Source organism: Cottoperca gobio, chromosome 18, assembly GCF_900634415.1.
Source record: "Cottoperca gobio chromosome 18, fCotGob3.1, whole genome shotgun sequence".
Lineage (NCBI taxonomy): Eukaryota > Metazoa > Chordata > Actinopteri > Perciformes > Bovichtidae > Cottoperca > Cottoperca gobio.
In genome coordinates this window covers 11,677,345-11,705,344 of record NC_041372.1, presented here as the reverse complement: position 1 = coordinate 11,705,344, position 28,000 = coordinate 11,677,345, and the positions used below count along the sequence as shown (strand labels likewise).

General features: G+C 43.6%; 2 protein-coding genes and 7 non-coding genes across 10 annotated transcripts; 6 read left to right on the top strand and 3 right to left on the bottom strand.

The window, feature by feature from the left end:
• Window positions 1-6: 6 nt before the first annotated feature.
• Window positions 7-17,027, bottom strand: adisspb (adipose secreted signaling protein b). 2 transcript variants are annotated; one of them, XM_029455137.1, is made up of 6 exons: window positions 16,780-17,027; window positions 12,821-12,924; window positions 8,947-9,080; window positions 3,246-3,384; window positions 1,805-1,930; window positions 7-312 (listed from the first exon to the last, which is right to left on the bottom strand). In XM_029455137.1, the coding sequence occupies exons 2-6, from the start codon at window positions 12,837-12,839 to the stop codon at window positions 212-214; spliced, it is 519 nt and encodes a 172-aa protein (XP_029310997.1). In that variant the 5' UTR covers window positions 12,840-12,924; window positions 16,780-17,027; the 3' UTR covers window positions 7-211. The 2 variants fall into 2 exon arrangements, with proteins under 2 accessions (XP_029310997.1, XP_029310996.1); XM_029455136.1 differs by lacking the exon at window positions 16,780-17,027 and adding an exon at window positions 14,768-15,100.
• Window positions 607-677, top strand: trnag-gcc (transfer RNA glycine (anticodon GCC)). The gene has a single exon. It is a non-coding gene; the product is annotated as a tRNA-Gly (tRNA).
• trnak-cuu (transfer RNA lysine (anticodon CUU)) lies at window positions 16,211-16,283 on the top strand. Its single transcript has one exon. It is a non-coding gene; the product is annotated as a tRNA-Lys (tRNA).
• An 885-nt stretch (window positions 17,028-17,912) lies between the features above and the next one.
• trnak-cuu (transfer RNA lysine (anticodon CUU)) lies at window positions 17,913-17,985 on the top strand. Its single transcript has one exon. It is a non-coding gene; the product is annotated as a tRNA-Lys (tRNA).
• Window positions 17,986-18,282: 297 nt separating this feature from the next.
• Window positions 18,283-18,355, top strand: trnak-cuu (transfer RNA lysine (anticodon CUU)). The gene has a single exon. It is a non-coding gene; the product is annotated as a tRNA-Lys (tRNA).
• Window positions 18,356-18,746: 391 nt separating this feature from the next.
• Window positions 18,747-18,819, top strand: trnak-cuu (transfer RNA lysine (anticodon CUU)). The gene has a single exon. It is a non-coding gene; the product is annotated as a tRNA-Lys (tRNA).
• Window positions 18,820-19,088: 269 nt separating this feature from the next.
• Window positions 19,089-19,162, top strand: trnan-guu (transfer RNA asparagine (anticodon GUU)). The gene has a single exon. It is a non-coding gene; the product is annotated as a tRNA-Asn (tRNA).
• Window positions 19,163-19,443: 281 nt separating this feature from the next.
• trnan-guu (transfer RNA asparagine (anticodon GUU)) lies at window positions 19,444-19,517 on the bottom strand. Its single transcript has one exon. It is a non-coding gene; the product is annotated as a tRNA-Asn (tRNA).
• Window positions 19,518-20,158: 641 nt separating this feature from the next.
• Window positions 20,159-27,984, bottom strand: gba2 (glucosidase, beta (bile acid) 2). The gene is given in 18 exon segments (XM_029455299.1): window positions 20,159-21,172; window positions 21,374-21,565; window positions 21,823-21,938; window positions 22,053-22,195; window positions 22,502-22,608; window positions 22,710-22,861; window positions 23,048-23,155; window positions 23,252-23,356; window positions 23,511-23,695; window positions 23,790-23,806; window positions 23,808-23,916; window positions 24,160-24,313; window positions 24,625-24,727; window positions 24,886-25,125; window positions 25,293-25,511; window positions 25,653-25,768; window positions 25,887-25,978; window positions 27,791-27,984. Coding segments are annotated over 18 exon segments (2,601 nt in total). The 3' UTR covers window positions 20,159-20,923.
• Window positions 27,985-28,000: the final 16 nt, after the last annotated feature.

Below are 28,000 nucleotides of genomic sequence, written 5' to 3'. Positions count from 1 at the left end.
AAGTTGCAGATGGGAATTTTTATTTTATTATGTAAATGTTCTCATTACGCAAATATCCAATTTCCTCTGAATGCAACACTGAACACTTGAAATGTGTACATTGCGTGGCACTAAATTATTTGTGTGTATACATTTGGTGTGTGCGTTTGTGCACTTTTAGCATGTGTGTGTTTGTGCATATGTGTGTGTATATCTGGTGTAAGGGGAGCATTTAGTCGAATCCTTGCCAGTCGCTCTGTTCAGAGTCGTACTCCAACTCCACCCCGATGCAGCGGACTCCCTCCAGCAGCATGGGTGTCCCGTGGTGACGATCTAGATACATGGCAGAGACAGAGAGGGATGCATTCATTTATACAAGGTGTTGATTTAACACTTTTGCAGAAATATAATCTGTGCAGTGTGGGAGAAAGAACTGATGGAGACGCTCCGTATCGGGCAACACTCCCCCCTCAACCCCCTCCGAGCTGCAAGTATCCGCTTACATGAATTAAGACTCTCTGAAGTGCACGTCCGCTGCACGAAAGCTGCAGAGCAGGAGTTAAAACTATTCAAGCCCAGTACTGCTCACCATTAAATATGTTTTGTGCACATTCAGTTTTCACAAATGCATTGGTGGTTCAGTGGTAGAATTCTCGCCTGCCACGCGGGAGGCCCGGGTTCGATTCCCGGCCAATGCAACACACTTTTGTTTTCAAATCGTATATAAATGAATTGCTTTTCGATTAATTGTGTGATCTTTGAATCGGTAATAAATATTGACATAGCCCTTTACAACCTTATTTTGTCCAAACAATCATTCGAAACCCAAAGATATTAAACTTACAATGATATCATTAATGGAAAAGCGGCAAATCTTCAAATTCGAGAAGCTGGAACTGGCAAATATATAGCCAGTGGAATAATAGATTGACTTTTTCCTGAACTACAACCTAAGAGATTATTTAAAAAACATTTATTTTTATCAGTTTAACAGCAAACAATGGATACAAAAAATAAAAAATAAATTCATGACTTCTATACCACTCTCTGGATAACACAACAGGTAGCCCGATATCAAATGTATTAAAACCAGATTGAACATTAAACGTACCCGCAGCAGTACAATGTTATATCATGCTTATTCAGCCACTGATCTAAAAGCAGTACGAGCAGAGGCAGAGCTTAATCCTTTAAACTGGTCGTCATCCAGACCTCAATTACACACAGACATCTGGACAGATGTTCGGGCCACGCTTTGTGAGTAAAAATAAACACTCAACACAACCACCATTCATCCCTCAAGCTCATATGCATGCATATAAAAAACACACACACACACACACTAGCTGTACTATATTTACGACAGCATTAATGGAAACACACATACGACCCATTTACCTAATTCTCCATCTGCTGACACAAATGCCAGTTTCTAATTCAGTCTCAAAAATGCAAATTCATTACAGAATCTTTTCTTCCTCAGAGAGTATAAACCAGAACAATAATGTTGTTTTATTCCAGAAGCGTATGTAAACCAAATGTAACTTTTTAAGGATTAAGTTGTGACTCTGACTCAGAGTCGCCAGCAGGAGGCAGTAGCACACAATCTGTCAGTTCTCCCTTTAAAACTAAAATGAAGAAAGGAAATTATGATTGTGACCAAGCGACTAACTGAGATTATAATTGTCGGATTAACTGATTGTGAAAATAATCGTTAGTTGCAGGTTTACCATCGAAGTTAAAAAGGGAAGACAAATGTTGAAATGGGTGGATGGAAACACTTTCAGTTCCCCAAATGTCAAATACAAGCTGACAGAAGCCTCACCCATGACTCTGGCGTGAACTTTGACTTTAATGCAGACGTCCTCGTTGGTCTCGCTCAGCAGCAGCACCTCCTCACACAGAACTCCCTCCTGCTGGGCCACGTACTCGCACGTCACCTTCAGACCTCCTGGGAACACACACACACACACACACACACACACACACACACACACACACACACACACACACACACACACACACACACAGAGATAAATACAAAGAAGAAGAGAGATTGTTTATATATATCACATTTCACACAGGTGGCCGCTGTGAACCTCCGCTGACGCACGTCCACAGATCCAGACACAGAGTGAAATGCACCAATCAATCAATTTAATTTGTGACATGTAATCACATAAAGTACAATTACAGTGAAATGTTATAAAGGGTGTGACAGTAAAGGTGGGACAGTTACAGATGGGAGCATTAGAAGGCTCAATGTGCAGGTTTAGTGATGAGCAAAGACGTTTTATAGGAGGGTTTAGCACCTCCGATAACACGGCGAGCGACAGGATCTCCACACAAAGTGTTCGAAATGAGTTCTGCTTTTATGATTCCTCAGAGACGGATTGCCGAGCTAACAAAGTCTCAACTGTCTGTTCCTGTAATCCGCAGCCATCTGGTCGTACACGCAGCCTGGAACAATACCGCTGAGAATTACTTGCAAAGTATTTCCCGTCATCTCTGTCTGCCACAAAAACAGGCACATACTAAACCTGTTTTTGTTATTGCATATTACACTCTGAATAAATAAATGTTCCCTCGTAGAAAAGAAGTCGTGATAACGCACTTGGAGGAACATTCTCATAGCGAGTCGTCTATTAAAAATCAGAAGATCGGCGGTTCGATCCCCGGCTCCTCTAAGTCCCCATGTCAAAGTGGCATATTACGTTACGCCTGCCATATCCATGGGAGTGTGAGCGAGCGTTAGATTAGATGAGGAGCAGTTTGGCACCTTGTACAACTGTATGATTGTGTATGTGAATGGGGAAATGTAGTAATAAAGCACTTAACAGTGGTTGAAAGACTAGAAGGCCATGTGAATGTAATGCCATTTACGTTTTGGCTTGAGTTTACAGAGTGTGGGAGGATGAGCTATTATTGTATTTATCCCGAGGGAAATTGTTTTCCAGCAGTTGCAGTACAAAGTAGGACATAGTACAGGGGTCAAAATCCAGAAATTGCCTTTTTGCACATATATATCGGTATCAACGTGTTTGTCCAGCTGAAAGGTAAACAAGGCGGTTTGGGGTCATTTAGAAACAGTGGCGTTGTTACATAGTTCGACCACCAGAGGGCGCTGGTTTCAGCTGCTACTGCTAACCCAAAGTCTACCTACCTCTACCTCTACCATGATATTTATGTTGTTCTCTGCGGCGTTCTTCATCTTTAAAGGAGCTTCTTTTAGATGCATACTCTGTTTCTTCCTCTCGTAATCTTACCCTCTGTGGCCGGTGTGATATCAGTGATCCGGAGGTGTGGACTGGGCACTGGTGATGGACACACGTCCTTCCCCAGAGCTGGGACCTCGGGCAAGGTGAACACTATTTCATACCGGTGCTGCGTCTTTAGGAAGCCAACCTGCAGTGAGGGGAGAGACATTTAGGGAGTTGAAAGAGTCAAAGACAAAAACAATGGCCGTCTTTCTCTCTCTGCCTCAAACTTTGGACTAATCCGACTGCAACATAGGGAGAGAGGGATTTATAGTGAGGGGAACAGGCTTTGGCTTGGCCTCACATTGCATAGTGTAAGTCCATTACAGCTCAATAAATAAAGGATTACTTTCTATGAGAAAAATGGATAAGTCATTCTCATAAGCACTACACTGTTGGGCTGAGTTTTCCTTGAGGGAGTCCTCTAATTGAAATCATTAGTTATTGCTCTGGCGATCTTAATCCCCCTCACCTCTTGCCAAATTGGCAATTTAGCCAGACCTGCTGGATTTCAATCAAATCCAAAATCCTCCAATAATACTAATCCCATGTGATTAGATTTGGCAGTAATTCAAAAGCTTAATCTTATTCATGGTTGCACCTTCTACATCATGTTGGAGGCTGAGACTCTCAAAAAGCTCGACCCCCCCCGACATGAAGGTGGCGCCTTGAACTTTGGGAAACTGTGATAAACATTTTGGACTAATAATTGATTAGTTGATAAACATTTTAAAGCATCTCGTTCCTGCTTGTCAAATGTGAATGATGTTGTATACATGACTGACGCAACCAAACACAACACTGTCTCCTGTTGCATACAGCACCATTCACACCTTCTGAATGATACTACCCACATGCAACATTCAAAGTAGGGAAGTGAGAGGAAGAGACAGACAGGTAGAGATCATCACAGAGAGGAGTGAAGAAAGCCTCACAGAGGAGTCAGGATAAAAGAGAGACAGTGAGACACAGAGAGAGAGAGAGAGAGAGAGAGAGAGAGAGAGAGAGAGAGAGAGAGAAAGAGAGAGAGAGAGAGAGAGACAGAGAGAGACAGAGAGAGACAGAGAGACAGACAGAGAGACAGAGAGAGAGAGACAGAGAGAGAGACAGAGAGAGAGAGAGAGAGAGAGAGACGAGAGAGAGAGAGAGAGAGAAGAGAGAGAGAGAGAGAGAGAGAATAGAGAGAGAGAATAGAGAGAGAAGAGAGAGAGAATAGAGAGAGAGACAGAGAGAGAGAGAGAGAGAGAGAGAGAATAGAGAGAGAGAGAGAGAGAGAATAGAGAGAGAGAGAGAGCACGATAGACAGACATAGAGAGAGAGAGACGAGATAGACAGAGAGAGAGAGAGACGATAGAGAGCAGACATACAGATAGACATACAGAGAAGACGAGACGAGAGAGACAGAGAGAGAGAGAGAGAGAGAGAGAGAGAGAGAGAGAAGAGAGAGAGAGAGAGAGAGGAGAGAGGAGAGAACGAGAGAGACAGAGAAGAGACAGAAAAGATAGATAAGACACACAGAGAGAGAGAGAAAAGAGAGAGAGAAGAGAGAGAGAGAGAGAGAGAGAGAGAACTAGAAGAGACAGAGAGAAGAGAGATAGACAGAGCGAGAGAGAGACAGAGAGAGAGAGAGAGACAGAGAGAGAGACAGAGACAGAGAGAGAGAGAGAACGAGAGAGACAGAGAGGAGGAGAGACAGAGACGAGAAGAGAGAGAGACAGAGAGAGAGAGAGAGACAGAGAGAGAAGAGAGAGAGAGAGAGAACGAGAGAGACAAAGAGAGAGAGAGACAGAGGACAGAGAGAGAGGAGAGAGACAGGAGAGAGAGAGAGAGACAGAGACAGAGACAGAGAGAGAACGAGAGAGACAGAGAGACAGAGAGACAGAGAGAGAGACAGAGAGAGAGAGAGAGAGAGAGAGAGACCGCAGGGAGTTGCAGGCAAGGGGAGATAAGCCTAAGGCCCCCAGAGCTGCAAACGGCAGCTCTAGCCCCAAACGACCTCTGGGTAAAGCAGCAGAGCAGAGGCTGCAAACAGCGTGAAGTGAGAAGGCAGAGAAGGAACACTGCAGAGACAAACACTCATTCTGTGAGCGGAGTCCCACGCATGTCCAGACACTGAAGTGCTTCAGTGAAAAATGGGATTTAATTTGAATTTAATGCGGCGGATTTCGAGCAAAAGAGAGATCGCTTCAATGACGGCGTTTAAGAAGTGACAACCAATATGAAACATTCACACACACACGACTCAACGTTCTTCCAAAAACAATGGTGCAATTCTTTTCTCAACTCGAAGGGAAATGCCACACATTTCATGAACTTGTCTCAGTGTGATGAATAAATAAACGAACCAGTAGCATCGGAGCTCATCGATATGAAATCGCCCCCGGGCACATTCAATATTGGGTTTTGGTACACACCCCTGGAGAAGATGCTAAACGGTAACTCAGTACACATGCAGTTATTTGATTATCATACATAGTTATTTGCTTTAAACAAATTCAAAACACTTATTTTATGGCAATGCTTCCTGTAGGCAGCTCCACATCCTTGCGGTCATTAACCTCTTTAACCTGGTTACCGACGGCAACATGATTATAGCTAATGTGTAAATAATCCTGTTAACCTACAGCAAAGGTCCTGAGTAAGCAACACTTCTTCTGCTGCTCATTTACATCCTGCTTCACCATCACACACACACACACACACACACTGCGACGTTTGTACGTGACCCTGCCTGCCGCACACACTTGTGTGAAATTCAAAAGTGGTATTCATACAGCGGTTGTACGCATGCCTTCCATCCCACACACTCCCACCTCATCTTCGGTCTGTACAACCCTCCCCGGCTATTTCCATAGCAACGCCACCCCTCCCCTCAGCTCCACGATGGCGGGCTGACAGTACTCTGTGCCCACTCTCCGGCGCGCTTAACGAGCCTGGAGAAACACACTCGCACCAATGGGCTGTTGAACTGTGAAGGTCACAGCCAAGTTTGTAGTCCGTCCACACGAGCGCACGCAGCTTTTAAGCAAATTGATTTGGCTGCGAATTAAGTTTCAAAGCTCGGAAAGTACAAAACTTCCCTTTGGGATTTTGGTTTAACTGAGAAATAGTAGAAGAAGGAGGCCAACCTGAAAGATGCGTTGGCGTCCACTAAAGGCGGAGGAAGTTTAGTGTGCACTTCACCCCGGGAAAGTCAGATTTATATTCGTCACAACTAAAGTGAGACGGTTAGGTTTGTTCAGCGACGATAACAAAAGAGGAGAGGAAATGGTAAAGACAGCGGAAGTCATTCTGTAATATTGATATAAGCGATTCTAGGACATACTCCGCCTGCAGGCAGGAAGGAAATCTTTCCCAAAAACGTGACCCACTTGAGATGCACTTGATTTTGTGTGCCAGACACTCGGAGAGAAACAAATCCATGACTTGTTGGATAAATCATGCCGTGGGTCCTGGGCTGCATTATACCTTCGCAAACATTTGTTTCAACATCAGGAGCTGTTGTTCATCTGCGGACGACATCCTTCATGTTCTTCTCTTCACCCTCTAAAACAGGGGTTTGGATGTAAAGTCAGAGGATCGCCACAATTCATCCTAATTTGATAATCAAGTCAATAGTTGTTAAGACATTTCACTCACAACCAGAAATGCCAACCTTGTGGTGATGCTACAGGAAAACCAACAAAGTCATGAGGATTCCTCCTCTGGGGATCCTTCAGTTTCATGTCCTCGGCTCAAATCCAGCCAAAGACTTTCGCCGCATCTCCCTGATGTTTCTCCCTGATGTTTCTCCCTGCATGTTTCTCCCTGCATGAAACATGCATGTTTCTCCCTGTATGAAACATGCATGTTTCTCCCTGCATGTTTCTCCCTGCATGAAACATGCATGTTTCTCCCTGCATGTTTCTCCCTGTATGAAACATGCATGTTTCTCCCTGTATGAAACATGCATGTTTCTCCCTGCATGTTTCTCCCTGCATGAAACATGCATGTTTCTCCCTGCATGTTTCTCCCTGTATGAAACATGCATGTTTCTCCCTGTATGAAACATGCATGTTTCTCCCTGCATGTTTCTCCCTGCATGAAACATGCATGTTTCTCCCTGCATGTTTCTCCCTGTATGAAACATGCATGTTTCTCCCTGTATGTTTCTCCCTGTATGAAACATGCATGTTTCTCCCTGTATGTTTCTCCCTGTATGAAACATGCATGTTTCTCCCTGTATGTTTCTCCCTGTATGAAACATGCATGTTTCTCCCTGCATGTTTCTCCCTGTATGAAACATGCATGTTTCTCCCTGTATGTTTCTCCCTGTATGAAACATGCATGTTTCTCCCTGTATGTTTCTCCCTGTATGAAACATGCATGTTTCTCCCTGCATGTTTCTCCCTGTATGAAACATGCATGTTTCTCCCTGCATGTTTCTCCCTGCATGTTTCTCCCTGTATGAAACATGCATGTTTCTCCCTGTATGTTTCTCCCTGCATGTTTCTCCCTGCATGTTTCTCCCTGCATGTTTCTCCCTGTATGTTTCTCCCTGTATGAAACATGCACGTTTCTCCCTGTACGTTTCTCCCTGCACGTTTCTCCCTGCACGTTTCTCCCTGCACGTTTCTCCCTGCATGTTCGCTGCTAATCATGGTGCAATAGTGAATGTGTATTCACAGCACTACTAATTCAAAGAGGAAAAATGAAGAAGTGGTACTGTACTAAGACAAAAGTAGGATTAAAGAACCAACAGCGATGTCAAAGCTACGTTTTAATTGAGCCGCTCAAAGTTTCATCTACATTTCACAAGCATCACGATCATTAGCAGCTTCAATGTTAATGAAGCTAAAACAACTTATTTGTCACTAATTGGCCATTTCTTTGACCGTTTTTGAAGCTTTCTTGAGCCTTCGGCACCTTCTGTTGCAGGTTCTCGGCTCCTCCGGGGTTTAAGAGCCGCCGGCGGAGAACAGATGAAAGGTTTGATATCATTGTCCTGTGCCTCTGTAGCCGACGGAGCAGATTAACAGTGATGAGAAAAGACTTTAATCTTCTCCTGGATGTTTCATAGATAGAGCCCCATCAATGCTCGCAGAAACTGAGGACACTGGTCCACTAGATCAAAGAGTTAACTTCGAATATGATATCTACCACTTGTAAAACATGGCACCCAGAGACGTAGAGCCCCTAATTATGACCAATATCGGAGTTCAGATTCAAAAATGGTGACTTTGTTTGAGTGGTGGTAAGAAATCCACAAAGATATTAAAACCCTGGCAGGAACATACATTTGGCCTTGGATGAAATGATCTGCTGTACGTGGTGTCCATGAAGCAGATGGGGACTGAATAATGTGTGTAGGCTGGGCACAAAGCACAAAACACTTCTCCATCCAAGGAAGCAGCCGATAACTGAGCTTGGCGGAAAAGATGATCATCGTCTAATGAAGATAAACATTTCCGGGATTTAAGTGCGACTCCCTCAAACTGAATTGATTCATGCCAGCTCATCGTGCAAATTGCAACATTCGCTGCATAACAAGCATGGCAACAATCATATTTATGCGCCCGCAGATGACTTTTCCTTTTAATCTAAGCGTCACGCGTCGTTTCTCATTTACTGCCCTCCTGACAAACAACACTGCGTCCCACGTCAGAGTTTTACAGTTCATCTAAAGTCACGACTCGAGCTGTGGATCATGAATAAATCCCAACGAACACACCTTGACCATAAAGTTGCCGTCATCCTCCGGAGTCACCATGACGACGGAGTCATGCAGCTTTTCGTCGAAGTGAACATGAGACGTGGCGCCGGCGGATTCCTCTGAGAAGCGCACGCCTCCTGCCTTCGCACAACCTGAAAGAGAGGGAAGAGTCACTGAAGGTCGGACATGAACACACACAACACACACACACACACACACACACACACACTTTGGTCAAGGGACCAATATGAAGTCTTGTTTTGGTAATATTACTTCCTCTGCTGACAAGATGGAGCTTTCTCACTGAGCACAACTTTGGGAACAAGTGGGGGCTACTGGAGATCAAGTCCTCTCTGCCTCCACAGGACCCCCGTGTCAAACTAAAAAGGAGCTAAAGAAAGCTGACACAAGCTAAACATGCCGTATTATTTCCCTGTAGGTTTTAGTTTCTCTCCTATGACACTGAGACACGTTGATATTTATTGTTCTCCTGCCCCGGGCATTTAGTCCCAGTGTGAGATAATGGAAACTTGTTCTCCAAATAAACCCCCCCCTCCTCCCAAAAACAATGATTCTCTTTGACAGCAAACAAGAGCTTCGTTTTGTAGCCAATATTACCGACTCCATTACTCCATCACCAGAGCGCAGACGTGTGCATCTGTTTCGGGTTTTAAGTACCTAAAAATAAAAATGCACTACTTAACTCTGGAACTAGGTCTTTTTGGGGGCTACTTGTCTGGCTCGGGTGTATTTATATCCGGACTCGCAGGGTGTCGTAACGAACACGTGAGCCGTTGTTTTACCACCACACTGAACAGGTATCTGGATCCAACATTATTAATTCAGGAAGCTACGGTGGTTTAATTAACCCTGGCTACAAAACAAGGGGGTGCAGAACATTTTAATGGACATTTTCTCATAACATAATATCATTTTGGTTAATACTGAAGAGCCAGCTGTATATAATTGCACCGACGCTTTTTATTTGTGTTCATATGAATTATGTCTTTGAACTACACGAAGCACATGGGCATTTTGTTTTGTCCCACTTGGGCCCATTTCCATTAAACTTTTATACAGACTCATATTAGAGATTAGAAATCCTTGCTATCAGCAATCTGGGTCACAATAATGAGTTCAGGAGTTACATCATGTTCTATATGTGCAGGATGGTGTGTGGGGGTGGTTATATTGAGATGTTGTTTAATACCTTAAGCTCTACATACAAAACACCTTGCAATATTAACATAATGGAAGTACTGATTAAAGATATACAAGCGCAATATCCGCAAGTGTCTCCCCTTCGAGGTAAAGGCAAATGAGTTTCCAACAATGTGCCTTTGATTCATATATTAAAGTAAAAGATTATTAATGAGATTTATGTATTCCATGGCAAAGATGTAGCATTGTAGTGTTTGGGATTAAATGTTTAACATATAACAGTTAAGAACATTGTATCGTGTGTATATTAACCAATAGAAAAACATCTGGCATGTATTTGACGTCACACGGCGATGAAAACATTTGGTGAGAATATGCAAGGGTTTATTTTTTCCTCCAGGAAAAGAAAGACTCCTCCGATGACTGAATGACGAGACGAAGACTTAAGCCGTAAATTCATCATCACGTCACATGACGGACTCTGTTATTTAAGGTCACCACTGCTGCTATAAGAGGCTTTGTGTATGAACCCAAGAAGTTCACACAATAGGGCTCCATGACTGTAATTACAGTGACACATTAGGCTTAATGATGGCGGGCTTTCATACCGTACGGCAGTCCATCAGCAGTTAAAAGGGTACGTTATACCCTTTGAAATGGAGAACGAGAGGGGGCTTTCATTTGCAACTTCCTCTCCAAAGTGAGAGTCCATTAAATAATAAAAATGGAACTAATAAGGATGATACTTTTAGAAAAAGAGGACTCTTAATCTACAGATCATTTAGATTGGCACAAATTAATATAATACCACCTCCGTAGTCGTCACTTTGGTTACTCATTTGTGAGGCAGCTGGCGGACACCTTGCTTGCACAGGACAAACATATCTGTCACGGGAACATTTGCCTGCATCACTTAAATGTTTACTCTTTCAGCTCTTCTTACTTCTTATTTGCATTTGATGCACCTGCGCCGATACGAACAGGTCAAAGCAGCAGCAGCAGCAGCAGCGCTGTGGGCCGAGCCGCTGTGTCAGGCTCATTATCACAATACTAAGCACGCAGATGAAAGTGCACACACACACATATTTAAACATGCACATGTGTATGCACATGCAACCCCCCCACTGAACTGGCTTATTTCAGATTAATCCCCATCTACTTCTGTCTTTCCACTAATCTGTCTGTCAGTGTATCTGCCTCTGCTCTGCTGGATATCACACAGCTCTGTCAGCCCGTCGGCCTTCTTCTCCGAACTCTGTCTTTTACCAAGATGTCAATACGTTAAAACAATGTTTACACATGACAGACGGCAGGTTTCGGACCTAAAAGAAGCTCGCTCACTCCTCCATTGCCTGCAAGTGATCAGCTCAGTCATGTGATTAAAAAAAATTAAATAAAAAAAGGACTTTGTCCCAGTTTCCTTCCTTTTTTTTGAGAAACTCCAGTCATCTCTCCTCCCACTTCTCCATCCGGTGAAGACATTAATAAACAAACACACCTGGGACTAAAGCACAGATTCAATTATGCCTTATTGCACAAATCCATCTCTGTCCACATTTCTCCTCCTCCTTCAACAGAGCCAGTGATTTCTTCATCGTCAGCGTCTAACTATGAAGCAAGGAATCTATGTATGAATGTGTGTGTGTGTGATTATCTCGAGAAACGTTCATCTGATCTACTTAACACTTGGCGGGTCAAGGGTGTATTTCTGGGCACGGGGGCTTCGGGGCTATGCAGACGTCCACAGCGCGCCTTTACTTACTGCTTACTTACACGTTTGCTGCCGGATGCCGGGTATACTAACGTTACAACTGAACTCTTCTTAACTTCCCTGGAGTTCACTAGCGATGAGTGGATCAGATCAAATGTCAGCTCTTAGACTCTAAAGGGACAGATGAGTGGAGACAAAGTTTGAAGAGCAACTGCTTCTTCAGAGGTCTTTGCCTGTTGTTCACAGGAAACACAAAGAAAATACATTTATTCTCCCAAGGGTGGCAAAGTATTCATACTGTCCCCTCGTAAAAAAAGGCGACCGACACTTTTAGTGCACCCCCAGACACGTGAAGAATACAAACAGCGAGTCAATAGAGACGCTCCCTTTGCACCGCCCTTCACTCAGTGGCCTCAATGAGAACAAACCCTGCATAATCCACCGGGGAGGAGCAGAAGAAGAAGAAGCATATTCGAGGTAGTAATAAAAACGAGCCACTCCCTGCTTTTGAGGAAATAAATGTGCTTACTTTCACAAAGAGTAAGCACATTTGCTGACATTGACTCGCCAGTGTCAACCGAACCCTTTTCCCAGGAAACGTCACTGAAAGAACAAATAAATCGATTGTGAATTTAAATCTTATTGATTATCCTTCCTGCCATGCACCCAGGATGTCTCGCTGGTGAAAAGGTTAACGTGGGGTTCTCAATCACAATACATTAAAACTGAAACATCTACAACCGCCAAGCCCTTCTAAGAAACGTTCATCCAGGGGAAAGATTACAGGAAGTAGAATTCACCTACAGCAGATTATAGGATACAGCTCCAAACATTAGGATAGTAAAGGCGCTTGTATGTACAGGATGTAATCCATCCCCTGCACTGTAATCACCCAACACACTTTCTAATCAAATCAGTATTTAAAATGCTTTCCACAGCTGTATACTGGATTGTGTACCAAAGAAAGACTTCTACCTTTGAAATGTTGCCGTATTTAGCATTGAAAGCAATAACACTCACTCTTCTTAGCTGCAGCCATGTCACAGGAATGGGTCCAGTACCGACACACTTGGACACACACTGTCACAGCCTTGTCATCTCAGCAGTCTGACCTCAGAACAACCCTGCAAAACAAGATAAGATAGAGGGAGAAGCATTTAATAACAGAGAGCGCGTGAGAGAAGATACAGAAAAACAATAGGCGATGATTACATCAACAGAAGAGCCCTGGAAGATAAAGAGGAAGGCAAAGGTTGGAGAGGAGAGATAAATAAAACAAGGATGGAACGGTTCGCCACAGTAAGCTTCCCTGGGTGCTTTTCTTCTAAATGCATGACCCCAGGTTAGCCTGTATTTGAGCTGAGAGCACAGCTGTGCTCCACTAGTCAATCCAGGAGTACCAGAGACTCCCGGCTGAGACTCCAATTAAAGGAAAACAACTAAAACAGCCTAAGAGGATTACCTAGGGGCTGAAGCTGCCGTTTGTGGGCTTCTCACAGATGGAAAATGTTCATCACATCTCTGCGAAGTGCTTTGTATAAATATTGAAATAAAGGAAATAAATGGCAGCACATAAGTGAAATGGAGAGGTCTGTGTAATCTAATGCCGTGATGATAGTCAGGAGAGCAGCTTTCTTTTTCTACAACAACAACCAACACATGTTAGGAAATTAGAAGAGTTGAGAGGGAATAATGCCCACTGGTGCTTTGCATCTTTAACCAGCTCAAATAGCACTCTCCATTAAACAGCAACATGACAAACTTGGCAGGCAAAAAAAAGCTGATTCAGCAATCCTGTTCTTGTGTTTTCATTGATCCCACACAGTTTTTTTGTTAGCCCAAGTAGAGGGAATAAAGATTCACACACACACACACACACACGCCACATCTTTCGCAATAATAACCAACATTCATTGACGTTTTCTTTCATGTAGCAAGGCTGGGAATGAAGATGCAGCTACAGCGAGGAGCTTATCTCGCTGCAACAGGAAAGGGTGGAACATGGAACAGAAAGATGTCACATCCACCGAGAATAAGTTTGAATCAGCCAATGATCTACTTTCAACAGTAGGAAATATCAATTGCTGTTTTGGTCTCCTAAATGGGTCGCTATGATTAGAAAACCACCGATGAGATTCAAACCGTACACGCCTCCAGCACAGTTAGTGGATGGAAACAGCTTTGCAAAACCTTTACACCTTACAGGTGTTTTAATAAATGTCAAATGTATGACTTACTTTGACCACTGTGTGAAGCTTTTATAGAAGATCATTCCTTTTTATTACATATTGGATCATATGTTTGTAGTCATGACCCTTGTGATTAGTAATACTGCTGAGAACTGGGTGTACAGTAACATCATTAAAAAGGAATCCAACAGGGAACGATACACAAGCAGTCAGACAAAAAAAACAGGCTAAACCTGCAGGTTAGCCAAACTTATTAGGAAGAGAAAACAAAAAGGCGAAAAGGTAAAGTCATCGCCCAAACATCCAGTGCGTACTCACAGATGTGTGTGTAGTATATATATATATATAATATATATATATATATATATATATATATATGTGTGTGTGTGTGTGTGTGTATATATATATATATATACACACATATATACACACACACTTTTTCCGTTCTTAAATTGTGCGTGCAATAAATAAATAAAGTTAAAATTATTTAAGAATAACGCAGGACACATTAACACATCGAAACTTAACAAGTGACTAAAGTATAAATATACACCAAAAGTGACTTTGGTACCATTAGCAGTTTGGCATGCACACATGAACGCACCATGCAGTGCACCAGTCACACATAATTACTAAAAATTAACATTATTAAAAGGTGTTGCAGCAACATAAACATAAATATTCATGTTAGCCGGTTAGCTGTTCCGACAGGTGAGTCCGTCCGTGCTTTCCAAGTTGTCTGTCCCAGTTCTTTGGGTTTGTTTCCCGTCCAGCTTACCTTACTTCTGTTCACCGCAGAGGACTCTCGTGCATTGAACTGTACAAACAACCGACACCGTAGTCCGTCCGTCTGTGGACGTGTTGCTCGGTACGGAGGGTCCAGCTAATACCAGCAGCAGCTCAGAACACACACGGACCTGCACTCCCCTCTTGCCTTTTCTCCGCTACACTATTCTCGATTGAACAGTTTCCGCATTTGATCACGTGGTTTGGTCGAGGCTCCTCGCGTGCTCTTTACAACCCGGTTTTTCGCAGGTGTTTAAATATAATAGACAAGCAGACAGAGATGCATGGGCCGATCCTCTCTACTGTCTACTCTGTTTCTCTGAGAAGTGAAGAGAAAAGCTTGTTGTACTGCAGCAGTCGGCCTTTCTCTCCATCTCCAGTCACCGGTTGGAGATGTTGTAGTTGAAGGGCGTCATCTAGTGGTGCTTTGTGTGCATAGGACGGGTGGAATTAAAATGCATGTGTGCTCTTTCTACACATTTCTGGCTTAAATTATCCCTAAAATCCAGTGATTCTTAAAGTAGGCAAGATTCATCCATTTAAATGATCATAAAGTCTTTTTTTATTTGCCCAACAGCATATAAGATCAGTGTCCACAGGCTCCTTACATATAATAATAATAATAATAATAATAATAATAATAATAATCTTTATTTGTATAGCACTTTTCATACAAGAATTGCAGCCCAAAGTGCTTCACAGCAAAATCATAGTACAAGATTAGACAGAATAAGAGCATTTACAGTACAATAATCACAGTGTTGATGTAAATGAGTCTGAAGTACCATTATAAAAAAAGCAGAATTAAAATAGCAGAATTAAAATAGTATAAAATAGCAGAATTTAAATAGCAGAATTTAAATTCACTTAAAGCCAGTTTTTCTCCAATACACATTTTTCAGAGAAACTTCCTCTTTTTCCTGTAAAACTGGTGAATTAAGGTGAAAAAAGGGGATGCACGTGACTAGTTCATTTCATGTGTTAGTAACTATCAAAACACATGTTACATTTTTAGTTCAAGATCATTTTTTGATGGACAAAAGCAATTTCTTGGCTTTCTTTCATTTGACACTTTTTTCATTTTCTAGGCATACCCTGGTCTTTGGTGCAGATGACAGCAAAGTTGAAGGTAAGTAATCATTTATTATACTCTTATACATCTTTATGCAAATATTTAGAGAGCAACTTAAATATTAAGACTGACCCTCTAAAGCAGGGGTCTTTCAATGACGCGTTATAGCTCAGACAATGGAAACTGTACAGAGCCCACAGAGTCACTACTTTGCCTTGAGTGTGGCGTTACACTGGAGGTCAATCAGCTCCATTTGGATGTTCACATGTGCTGTTTCCACGTCAACTCACATCTTGATTAAATTGTGTTGTTGTGTAGTAAGAACATGTGTTTTTAAACATCACCTGCCAACTTTTGATCATGGCCCGGCTAGCTCAGTCGGTAGAGCATGAGACTCTTAATCTCAGGGTCGTGGGTTCGAGCCCCACGTTGGGCGCAATACTTTTCTCTTTATTTTCTCATACATGCATTCATAATATATAGATATTAACCTCTTACCGTGTGGACGGCTCGCACGCAGGCCCACCAGGAGTCCATCATGCTGGATGTGGTACCCATGCTACATCTTTTTTAGAAAGCTTAGAATCTCATCCATTTAGATTTTGAGATCACAATAGCAGGTACAATCAGCTCCTCACAATAGCAATTAAACTAAAAAAAAAAATCATAACTTTGAGCCAACTCACCTATGAAGTCTCATAATAATCCAGTAATAATAATAAAAAAAAACACTCATTGCCAAAGGTCCAAACGATCGTTTCCGGTAATAAGATATTGATCGCCAGCATCTTCACGTCCATAAAAGGCCATGAACAGCTGTTGCAATCTTTGAAATTAGCTGATCGATGTGTGAGATGCTTCCCAAATGTAGAGCGGACTCTAAGCGTTCGATTGACACCTCATTTGAGCCAATCGGAGCTTCCATGCCTTACCTTATCACGGAGCGAGTCTGTGTCTGCTGGGTTCATGTTGGCCAGATTTTTCTGTTATGGGTACATCCAGAGGAGACCCAGGCGCAGAACACTAGACTCTGGAAACGGAGTAAGGTTAAATAGTTTATTAAAGCAATACTTTATAGTAGGCAGATGGTGAGAGAATACTGGTACGGCAGGCAGGCAGGCAGGCAGGCAGGCAGGTAGGCAGGCAGGCAGGCATGCAGGCATGCAGGAGTTGAGCGACAAGTAATGATGTGATCCAGGGTAGTAGAAACAACAATCTGGCGATGAGTGGCTGGAAGACCGGGTTAGATAAACTGTGCTGGGATGAGTTGATTGTAGACAGGTGAGCAGATTGGAGTTGAATGAGATCAGCTGCTGAAGTCTTTGGCTGCGCCCCTGCCAGAAAGATCTATTGGATGTAATGCTGTTCTCTCACCTCCTACATGTGGGCATATTGGGGTCGGTGATAAAACTGTATTCTCCATTGTAACAGTAAAAAGCCACAAAGGGGACACAGTCTTGCAAACATATGCATTTTTGGATCATGGAAGTTCATCCACCTTCTGCACAGAAAGCTTGATGAGAAAACTTAACATTACAGGACAAAAGACCATCATTCTTCTGCGTACCATAAACCATGTGAAGCCTTGTTACCAGGCATCACATCTCAGGTTTGGAAATATCTGGTCTGGACAGAGATGATTTTATTCAACTCTCTGATGTGTTCACACACAAGACCATGCCTGTTTCCAAGTGAAACATCCCTGACACAATGGCCTTACTGAAAATACATACTTACTGAAGAAAATACATATTCACGAGATAGACTCTGACATTGACCTACTCATTGGGACGAATTGTTTAAAGGTATTGGAAACTTGGGAGATGGAAACAACGAAAACAAGCGCTTCCAAACGCATGGTTCGAAATGTGCATACTTTAATTTGTGAAGTTGAAGCAATTTTAAATAATTGACCCATTACCAAGATTTCTGATGATCCAATGGACCTGGAAGCACTCACGCCAAACCATCTTCTTCTGATGAAAACTAAGACAATACTACTACTCGGACTCTTTGTAAAGGAGGACTAAATACTTAGTTTACATAAACACACAATCTATTTATAGCCTGGCTAGCTCAGTCGGTAGAGCATGAGACTCTTAATCTCAGGGTCGTGGGTTCGAGCCCCACGTTGGGCTCATTACTTTTCTCTTCTTGGGTATGTGTGATTACACAATTCAATCTTGCACCTTATTTAATTAATAAATACACAGCTCAGCGGGAGGAACCTGGGTCTGTTTCATTTCAGCGGGAGGAACCAGGGACTGCTGCAGCTCAACAGACAAACTGGGGACTGATGCAGCTCACCAGTGGCAGCTCAGGAACCGGGGTGTGCTGCAGTTCAGCGGGAGGAAATGTGGTCAACTCTGCAGGTCATTAGAAGGATTCAGGGTCAGCTGCAGACCAGGGGTGTCAAACTAATGCGGTTTGCAACAGCCCGGCTAGCTCAGTCGGTAGAGCATGAGACTCTTAATCTCAGGGTCGTGGGTTCGAGCCCCACGTTGGGCGCAATACTTTTCTCTTTATTTTCTTGGATAAGTGTGATTACACAATTCAAGGTTGCAGCTTAATTAATTAATTACTAAATACACAGCTCAGCAGATGAACAGGGGTCAGCCACAGCTCAGCAGGAGGAACCTGGGTCTGTTGCATTTCAGCGGGAGGAACCGGGGACTGCCGTAGCTCAGCAGACAAACTGGGGCCTGTTGCAGCTCAGCGGGAGGACGGGGAACTGCTGCAGCTCATCAGTGGCAGCTCAGGAACCGGGGTCTGATGCAGTGCAGTGGGACTAACCGGGGTGTGCTGCAGTTCAGAGGGAGGAACTGGTCAACTGCAGGTCATTAGAAGGAATCAAGGTCAGCTGCAGACCAGGGGTGTCAAACTAATGCGGTTTCCAGCAGCCCGGCTAGCTCAGTCGGTAGAGCATGAGACTCTTAATCTCAGGGTCGTGGGTTCGAGCCCCACGTTGGGCGCAATACTTTTCTCTTATTTTCTTGGGTAAGTGTGATTACACAATTCAAGGTTGCAGCTTATTTAATTAATTACTAAATACACAGCCCAGTAGATGAATCGGGGTCAGCCGCAGCTCAGCAGGAGGAACCTGGGTCTGTTGCATTTCAGCGGGAGGAACCGGGGACTGCCGTAGCTCAGCAGACAAACTGGGGCCTGTTGTTCAGTGGGAAGACGGGGGACTGCTGTAGCTCACCAGTAAAATGTTTCTACTTTAAAAGAGCAACATCCCGTCTCTGTGGCGCAATTGGTTAGCGCGTTCGGCTGTTAACCGAAAGGTTGGTGGTTCAAGCCCACCCAGGGACGAAAGGTTTTTCTTCAACCGTAGTCTATCATTAACTTATTTTGTGGGAAGAAACATGCTGAAATTATTGCTCTTAATTGGATTTTGCTTTAGTAATTCTCAAACTACCAGTCTTAAATGTGGAAAAATATAAGGTGCAGAGACAGTAGGCGTTCTGACAAATATGTTGTTAACATGATAGCATGCGTAGCTTCAACCGCCCTCTTCTTCATGCTCCTTCCCCTCCCCAATTGTAGCAATTTTTTTCATAGTGGCTGACTGAAGTTAAGAAAACAAAACATGTCGTCCCTGGGTGGGCTTGAACCACCAACCTTTCGGTTAACAGCCGAACGCGCTAACCAATTGCGCCACAGAGACTGGTGACACATCCATGATGCAGCGCAACATAAAAATCTGGTGCTGTGAAGGATACAGGTTACACGGCTATTGTGCCGCCAACCCTTTGTTTGACGGCCATTGATTTGCTGTCAGGCTTTTGCTGATGGTCTCTCTGACCTTTACCTCAAGCCATTGTTTTGGAATTACGACATTCAGCGAATGATGTCATGTTTTTACTTTAGTTGCTCGTCTCTGAACAGACAGCTGGCTTGTTCATTTACAACCATTTGTTTACATGGTCATTTAAGCGCTAAACATCCCTTGGTGGGCTTGAACAGTCATTGTTTTGGAACAAGGACATACAATACTTAATAATGTCTAACTCATGCGTTTACCTTTGTTGCATCGGACTTGTTCATTTACATAAAGTAAGCTATTTAACCCTTTGACACCTAAGCCTCAAAATGTCCGCCAGGACTATTTTGCATATTTTGACTATTATAAGGTCAGAAAATGTCCTGTAAGTAAGTGCTTTTGCCCATTTTTCAAGAATACCTGGAACTTTCAATTACACACTAGTACAAACTTAGTACACTGTTCTAAACAAGTCACCACGCAATACAAATACTAATTACTTACATGTTCATATACATTAAATGAACAACACAATGAACCTGCTGTTGTGTTTCAGTCATTTATTCAGCATGATTGTCATGGGTATTGGATTTTATAAAACATAGTAAATGTTGCCACTATATTAATATACTGTCGATATGGCCAACATGCAACAAGGCACCAAATATTATTTTAAAAATATATTTCCACTACTGCTTATTCCATATTTCATCACCAAGTACAGCATTCAAATTTTAATGGAGGAAATCTTCCAATTGACTCTAGTTCTGATGGAGAAATATTTAAAACCTGGCTTGATTCGCTCACAGGATGTACTTGATTGACTACACGTGGCTGGTATAATAAACACAAAACAGTCATATTTAGCATATAAAATTGCTACATAATAGTTGACTAATTGTGAAATGTAGTGATTGCATGTGTAAATGCATGCAAGTAGATAATATGTTACTGAAACACTAGATCAATATTTAATTAGCAATACACACTGTCTATGATTTCAACATTGTATGACTACCGCCCTACACTGCATGAGGAAACAAAAATCAGGAAACAAATGTTAAGCTCTTTGCCTAACAATATCATGATCTACAGTAGCTACTTATTTTGTCAAGCATAAACCTTCACAAATCTGACCTTGAGCCGCAAACATTTGAAGAAAAACAAACAGAATTAGATTCAAAGTCTGTAACCGATCAAACGAAGCCCTGCAGGGTGTGAGTGGTGGCTGCAGGAGGGTTTGGAGGTCATCTTCAGAGGAACTCGCTGTACCTCTGTACTCTAATCACACCAGTCTAATGGCTCAGGTCCTAGCTCTGACTTTCTGTCAAATCATTTACCTGCTCCCCGTCTCCAGTTTGGGTTGACGTGGTCTGATCCTCCTGTGACGTGTTCAGGGCCAGCTGCATGGCCCAGATGCTCAAAGGCCTCATGTACGCCAGAGAGCGGTAGATTCCCTTCTCACAGTAGGCTTCAGGAGTCTGGAAGGCCATGCCCAGCCTCTCCCACACGGTTCGGTAGCAACCCTCCGCCGTGCGCATACCCTCCTCCTGCATCCCCTGAGAAAAAAAAGACGGCCACAGAGGCACGAGGCAGTATTTCACTTAATGTCCCACAGTCATCACATCCAGCCATACAACCAAAACTATAACCAGACTTTAAACCATGGAACACTTTAACAAAACTTGGGCAGAAAGATAAACTGATAACAACATATACCTTATTGTTTTTCCCCTTGAATGTCAAACACACACACTTACCTCGTGTATCATAGTCGCTGCTAGTCCATACACTACTCCAATCCAGACTTCATCTGACTGGACACTGGAGCGGTCAGGCACTCCCTCAGGACGCATGCCGTTAACCGCCCCCATCTGGCCTCCGGCGAAGCTCATTACATTTAAGTCAAAGACAGATTTAAGTGCGCTCTGAATTTTCTCTTTTGGAAAAGCCTAGAGGGAGAGAGGAAGTGATGCTGTGATGCATGTCCTCATCCGAAAACATTACTTTATTGATGCATCTCATTTGCAGCTTGACATAGGGAAAGAAAAAAGATGAAATTGGACATATATTTGCAAGATTCAATCACATTTAGAAAAGTGGATTGCGCTTGAACTTCAGGAAAAGAAGGGAAGGGAAAGTGGAAAGATAAATGAGACACCTGTGAGCTGGGGAAGGAGAAAAAGGTGGCGCTTGTGTGTTAACTTGCCTGGTAGTCTCCTTCTCCCAGCCCTGACGCTCTCAGGAACCAATGGCCAGCACACTGGTCAGACATGACACTATTAGAAAGGTCTCTCCCACTGCTGTCATAGTTGTAGTACTTGCCTGATCATGAAAGGAAAAGGCAGTTCACGTCTCAGAAATGATTTAACTGGAAACAATGGCAGCGGTACCACAGGCATGTTATTCTCGGCCACTGCACTTGTAGAAATAACTTACCGTTCCAAAGCAGTTTGTCAAAAGCGCCACTGCCCCTGTCCAAGATGTTCCTGTAATGTTGGTAGGTCTCCTCTTTGTCTACCAGTCTGGCCATTTTACACATCACACACAGGGACGCTAACCACAGCCCACCGCAGTACGCACTGTGAAATACAAAATACAAGAATTTGAGTCAGATGTAACCTGTAAAAATAAATAAAAACATTAGTTAAAGGATGTAATAAGACTGTAAGTTGCTTCGAATCTACAGGTCTTAATTTAATGAATGAATGTATCAGCATCACTGAGTACCAAGCTAAATGACATCATATCACAATATGTGAGATCTAACACAACCCAAGGTAGGAAGTCCTGTGCACCCAGATTAAGGATATATCTTTTCACTCGCCTGTCATTTAATTAATTCTGTAACTTAATCTCTACTGATGATGTTTCTTTCATCCTCTCACCTTGGTCCAGTCACCGTCCAACCGTCATAGGTCTGGTCAGCATATCCAGAATTCTCTATCAGGCCATCTCCATCCAGGTCGAACTTCATCTCTGACTCCATCACCGCCTAGCAGACCAACCAGAAGACAGACAGCCGAGTGTAACGACATGTTTTGTGTTACTACTACAGAAACTCTGTAAAGTAAAGGCCGCAGCGGTCGGTTATACCTGACAGACGGGCCACATGTCCCGTAGGTACTGACTGTCCTGGGTGAGATGGAAGTCCCTGTAGACCTGCAGGACAAACTTCAGGTTCAGGTCCTTCCAGTCTGCAGTGTCATGGATGAGGTAGGCATTTACCCTCTGCCACGGCTCGTCATCTATGGACAGAGTCATGTTGTGCTGAGAGACAATAAAATGGACTTTTGGACTTTGCAACGCTCTGGAGTTATTGGAAATGTTTGGATCACACGAGTTGGGAACAATTCTTCACAGCCACCTCTGTGCACAAAATCAAACATCGACTTCACTCTACGCAGTCGCGAATAAGATTGTATTTCTTCTACCTGGGTCTCCGATGTCGTGAGGCACCACATTTTTGGCCTTGACAGGAGAATACCGCCCACTCATCAGATGGAGCCTCTCTGTTGGGTCCTGCTGAACCACACTGCCAGCTGAGAAGAGATCAAGGATGTGAAACCCTGCTCTTTATCAAACACACACGCTTCGATCATCGATCAGAAACACTAAGATGACAGCACTTCACTCACCGATATCATATTGCACACTCAAGGCGAGTTTGGGCCACAGCATGATGAGTGCAAAGGAGGCGTAGAAGTGCACATCGTATGTGTTGTACATTCTGTACTCCTGACCTGGGAAGTAACAATAGTTTAGTAATGTGGGCCAGACAGATCTTTCTTTTCACTTCTGCAAACAGAATATCTCACAACATTTTTAAAGAGGTTAGCGTTATAGCTGAAAATGTGTCGATCTAGATACCTTCACGCAAGTATCCTCGTCCCTTACCTTCGAGGTAGGCAAAACGGCCGAAGTCCTTGATGACAGCGGGCTGAGCCGGGAGCCCCCCGTCCTCGCTGCGCATGCCACCACTGACGTCAGCGTCCTCTGGTAGCTCTGTCCACACCGTCCCTCCATCCACCACGAAGTACAGCTCGTTAAACAAGGCCGACTTATACCAGGCGGGCAGAGAGCTGCAACACAAGCCAAGGTGACAGGATTAACAGTAGACGCAGTCATTGGTATCGTAATTAATCATTGTTTTACATAAACAGAGCTGTGACCTACCTGTCCTGGAGTACTGGGATTCTGCCACTCCTCGATGCTCTTCTCCCACTGTCTGTAGTGTGTTAGGGCGTAGTGACCAAGTGAGGGGGACGCATCCCCTTTGGTCCCAAAGTAACGAGTGTATCTCCTGGCAACAGAAAGGCTGATGTTAGCGGCGGAAGGATGCTTCATGTTCACCAACAGAAAACACAATGAGGCTTTGCAACAGGACACGGCATTGAAAGTATATTTGTTTGGATGTCCCTGTAACTTTGCAATTAGGGAAGCCTAATGTGTTTTGGTCACTGAATTATTCATGGCGGCGCTTGTTGGGCTGTAATTTGTGGCAAATGAACACATTGGGTGTGCGTTTCCTTTGCGTTTAACGTACCTGGTGTGTTCCCTCTCCCTAGAGCCGAAGGTGATTGTGGGCATGTCCCACGTCAGGCAGAACTCCAGGCTGTTATGGCTCTGAGCCAGCACCGAGCAGCCCACAGCCAACGCTGCTGCCACCTTCTCTCCCTTGGGCGTCGGCGGGCTTGATCCTGCATATGTAAGATTGCATCATTGCTTAACAACCTGCACTTTGCCTGCATTTGATAAACACCTGGTGGTTTAACGCTTGATCTCACTGCCTTCATGTCTTTATTTACCGACACACTTACACAGGTCAACTGTCAAAACCCAGACATGATCTGCGAGCTGATATTTGTTGTTTGTTTACAATGTTTAATGATCTGATGTATTGTGGGTGTTTTACTGAGCATCAGCTTCTTTCATATTACTGCTTCATGTTGGGGAAACAACACATTTAGAAATCTTCTCATTCCTCCACCGTCTGTTTTTAAGCACTGACCTGTCGGGGAGTCCAGCCGTCCGTCAGTGATGAGGTCACTCCACAGGCCGCTGCAGGTTCCCTTTGGACTGAACGCCGTCTGATGACTGACCTCCCTGTCAGGCTGTTAAAATGTGCACACAAACACGTACGCTCAGGGTAAACCTAATGCTCACTAACACCACAGACTTCACAACCGGTTCATTGTTATAAATCCACTTCCAGATAACAGAGACTATGTGTTGCACATTCTGTTTATTTCCTGGGAATTGCTTGTGAAACCTGTTCTCGGGCTGCGATGCACAGAGTGTAAGGATTCACTGCAGGACAGTGATGTAGCAAGACCCCAGACACCGCCTCCCCCTCCTTCTCCAGGTGGAATGGTTCATTCCAGTGTCCCCCGCTCTTGTCGTCCTTGTGTCCCGACCCGTTGACCATCGTGAACATGATGGACACATCCAAAGCGTAGTCATTCTTGTTCTCCACGTCCCACACGAACACCGCCACGGGGAGGCTCGAGTCCTGAGAGAAAGGACACGTACATAGTGGAAGAACTTAGAACCAGCATGTTAACACCATCTACAGTGTTCACTCTACTTGTCTGTCTAGTTGTAGTTTTAATGACCAAGATGTGATGGTTGAATTTAGAAAACATAACTCTATTGGATTGTAGGGAAGCGTCCCGTTACCTGGTAGTCATGGGGGATGACTGGGGAAATCTGTCTGCAGGTTAAGGTGACATTCTGTCCAGGCAGGTGGTAGACAGTCCAGGCGCGGGGGTACAAGGCGTGATAATAGGCATACTCTCCGCAGTAGCCCCAGTTCCAGCCTTGCAGTGTGGGAGGACGCTCTACAGAGAGCACCTGCTGGTAGACCGTTTGCCCTCCACGACGCAAACACACTGTGAACTAAGAGAAAGAAAAAGGATGTGGACACTATGGTTTTGTTAAGGTGTAGGTTAGAAGTCATTACTCCTGTAAATATTCTTATTTGTTATGATGTAGCATGCTTTCCACTCGAGTCTCTTGTCTATTTAAGATTTTATATACCTGGTTTGCGGTGACTGTTTTGTAGTGGTACATCCCGGGGTTCAGTTGCCATCTGCAGAATTCCCCCCTCCAACCTCTCGTGATGGTACCTCCTCCAATACCGCCAAGTGGAGCGCCTGCAAATTAAGAGCATCAACCTGAATCATATACACACACACACACACACACACACACTTGTTGCTCTAAAATGTTGCTTCACAAACTGAGCACTCTGTTGTAAGACCTTGATCTCACCATATATTTGACGCAAGGGTTGAGCACGAAACATATCAATGAACGGAGCTTTCTTTTCCACCTGGGTCTTCTTGTACCACCACTTTAGATATCTGGATGAACACACAGAGTATACAGTACACCGATTACTTTACAATCATAAAGGGGAAGGAATCAAATGTAACTGAAGATGGCTGAAAACTGCAACAAATATTCAGACATGGAGTCAGTTACAATGGCGTGCACCCCGACTACAGTCGGCTTGATCTTCATTCTCAAAATTAACATCAAAAGCACAAGTGCAGCTAGAGCCATTTGCAAGCCTCTCACACCAGAACCAATGTTGACCAATTTGGTCGCACAAACACACCGAGGCAGAAAAGAGGACATTGTGAAACTGCATGAAGGAAGCACTTGAGAGAAGAGGGGAATGAAGTCAAAGCGGCAGCTCTACTTTATCTGAGTGATACGAGCGGTGTGAGTGTGTGTACGTGTGTGCATGAATGGCGCAGCATTCGCTTTCAGACCAGACTTGTGGTGTAAAATATTAATTAGGCTACGTTTCAAGGTTTCAGACAGCTGCGAGAGCCCGAGGCCTGAGGCTCAGAAGATCACAGTTAAATCTGTTTCTGCTCTGATCTCAGACATGGTAGACTTTCTGCTCACAGGCCGAATGAAGTGGAATAAAAGCTAGCTGCGGCTGGGTTGAGGTCGGAGTTGTATTGTAGTAGACAGGCCGTGAGCTCAGCACAGAACAGGCTGCAGTGCTAATGATGCCCCTCATTACATTTAGCCTGCGTAATCGCTTTGGCTCAAACCTTTAGCTCCTGGACTTTGAGTGTTTCTTGATAAAAGGTCTCTAGCAAAATGAGAAACATTGCACAGAATGACTATAATCTATCTCTCAACTGGCAATATCTGCAGCATCAAAAGTCCAAACTGGGAGAAGCTTTGTGCTCAGCATTATGACGTTTACACACCAAAAATAATCAATAACGTTTCAGCCACAGAGATCTTTCTGCTTGTTGTGAGGAAGATCACATGCCAGTGCAGGGCCCGACTGTATTGCAAACAATAACGTCACAGGAAAAGCTCAGTCCAGAGAAACAACAATTGTCCGCCAATACGGCTCCACTCAGGAGATGAATAGGATCAGTTAAAAGAGTTATTTGAAGCCATGGCAGGTCGCATTATTGTCAGGATCTTGTTGTTCTGGAGCTCAGCTGAATACAGGTACAAGTATGCAAACCTCAAGCGAACCTGTGTGTGTGTGTGCTCAAGTTGCCATTTATAGAGATCACTTTGGGAACGGTCTTATTTGTTGGTATGGCAAGAAACACTAAAGGTCTTATCATCTGCACGCTGCAACAAAATGGCAGACAATGTTGCAAAAGAGCCTTTCACCCGCGGAGACAAAAACAAATACATGCAGCAACCAAGTTATTCCTTTAGCCCTTGTTGAGAAAAGTAGGTGAGAGGTGTAAACTGAAACCAAGCCTGTGTCAATATAGGAAACAATCTTCCAGGTGTGCACTGAATGTACAACTATAAAAAGACGTGTTGAATGAATGTGGATTTTTCAAATGGCAATTAGTTGTTGGACGAGTTCATCCATCATAAAGGAATGGGTGTGGTCCTATAGACAAAGGCTTATGTTGGTTTTTAATCTAAATTAGGTCACTCCCATCACATTTAACCAGTCAGTGTCTCAAAAGTGTTATTCTGCATCTCCTCATAATGACTTTTTAATATTGATTCATCAGGAAATCGCCATATTTGAGAGGCTGAAAACGGCATTTTCGTGTCAATCTACTAAATTGATTAGTCGACTAATCGCTGCAGCTCCAATTGTATCTCTGCTCGCTCCATTGCACGTAAACAGAGTGCATTTGTAGTGTTTAATACAAGTGGAGTGCATGTCTCACCTGATGCCAAGCCCGACGTGCTCCAAGACATTGGACAGCGAGACATCTTTTGCTTGAAAGGGCTTTCTCTTCTCCTTGAACTCGTGTGCCAGACAGATACGCCATCCCTCCTTGGGCACTCCATATCCCATTTCCTTGGAGACATACCTACTCATGAGGTCCGCTGAGGATTTCTCACCCCACTCTGTAGTCATTTTTTAGCAGTTTACC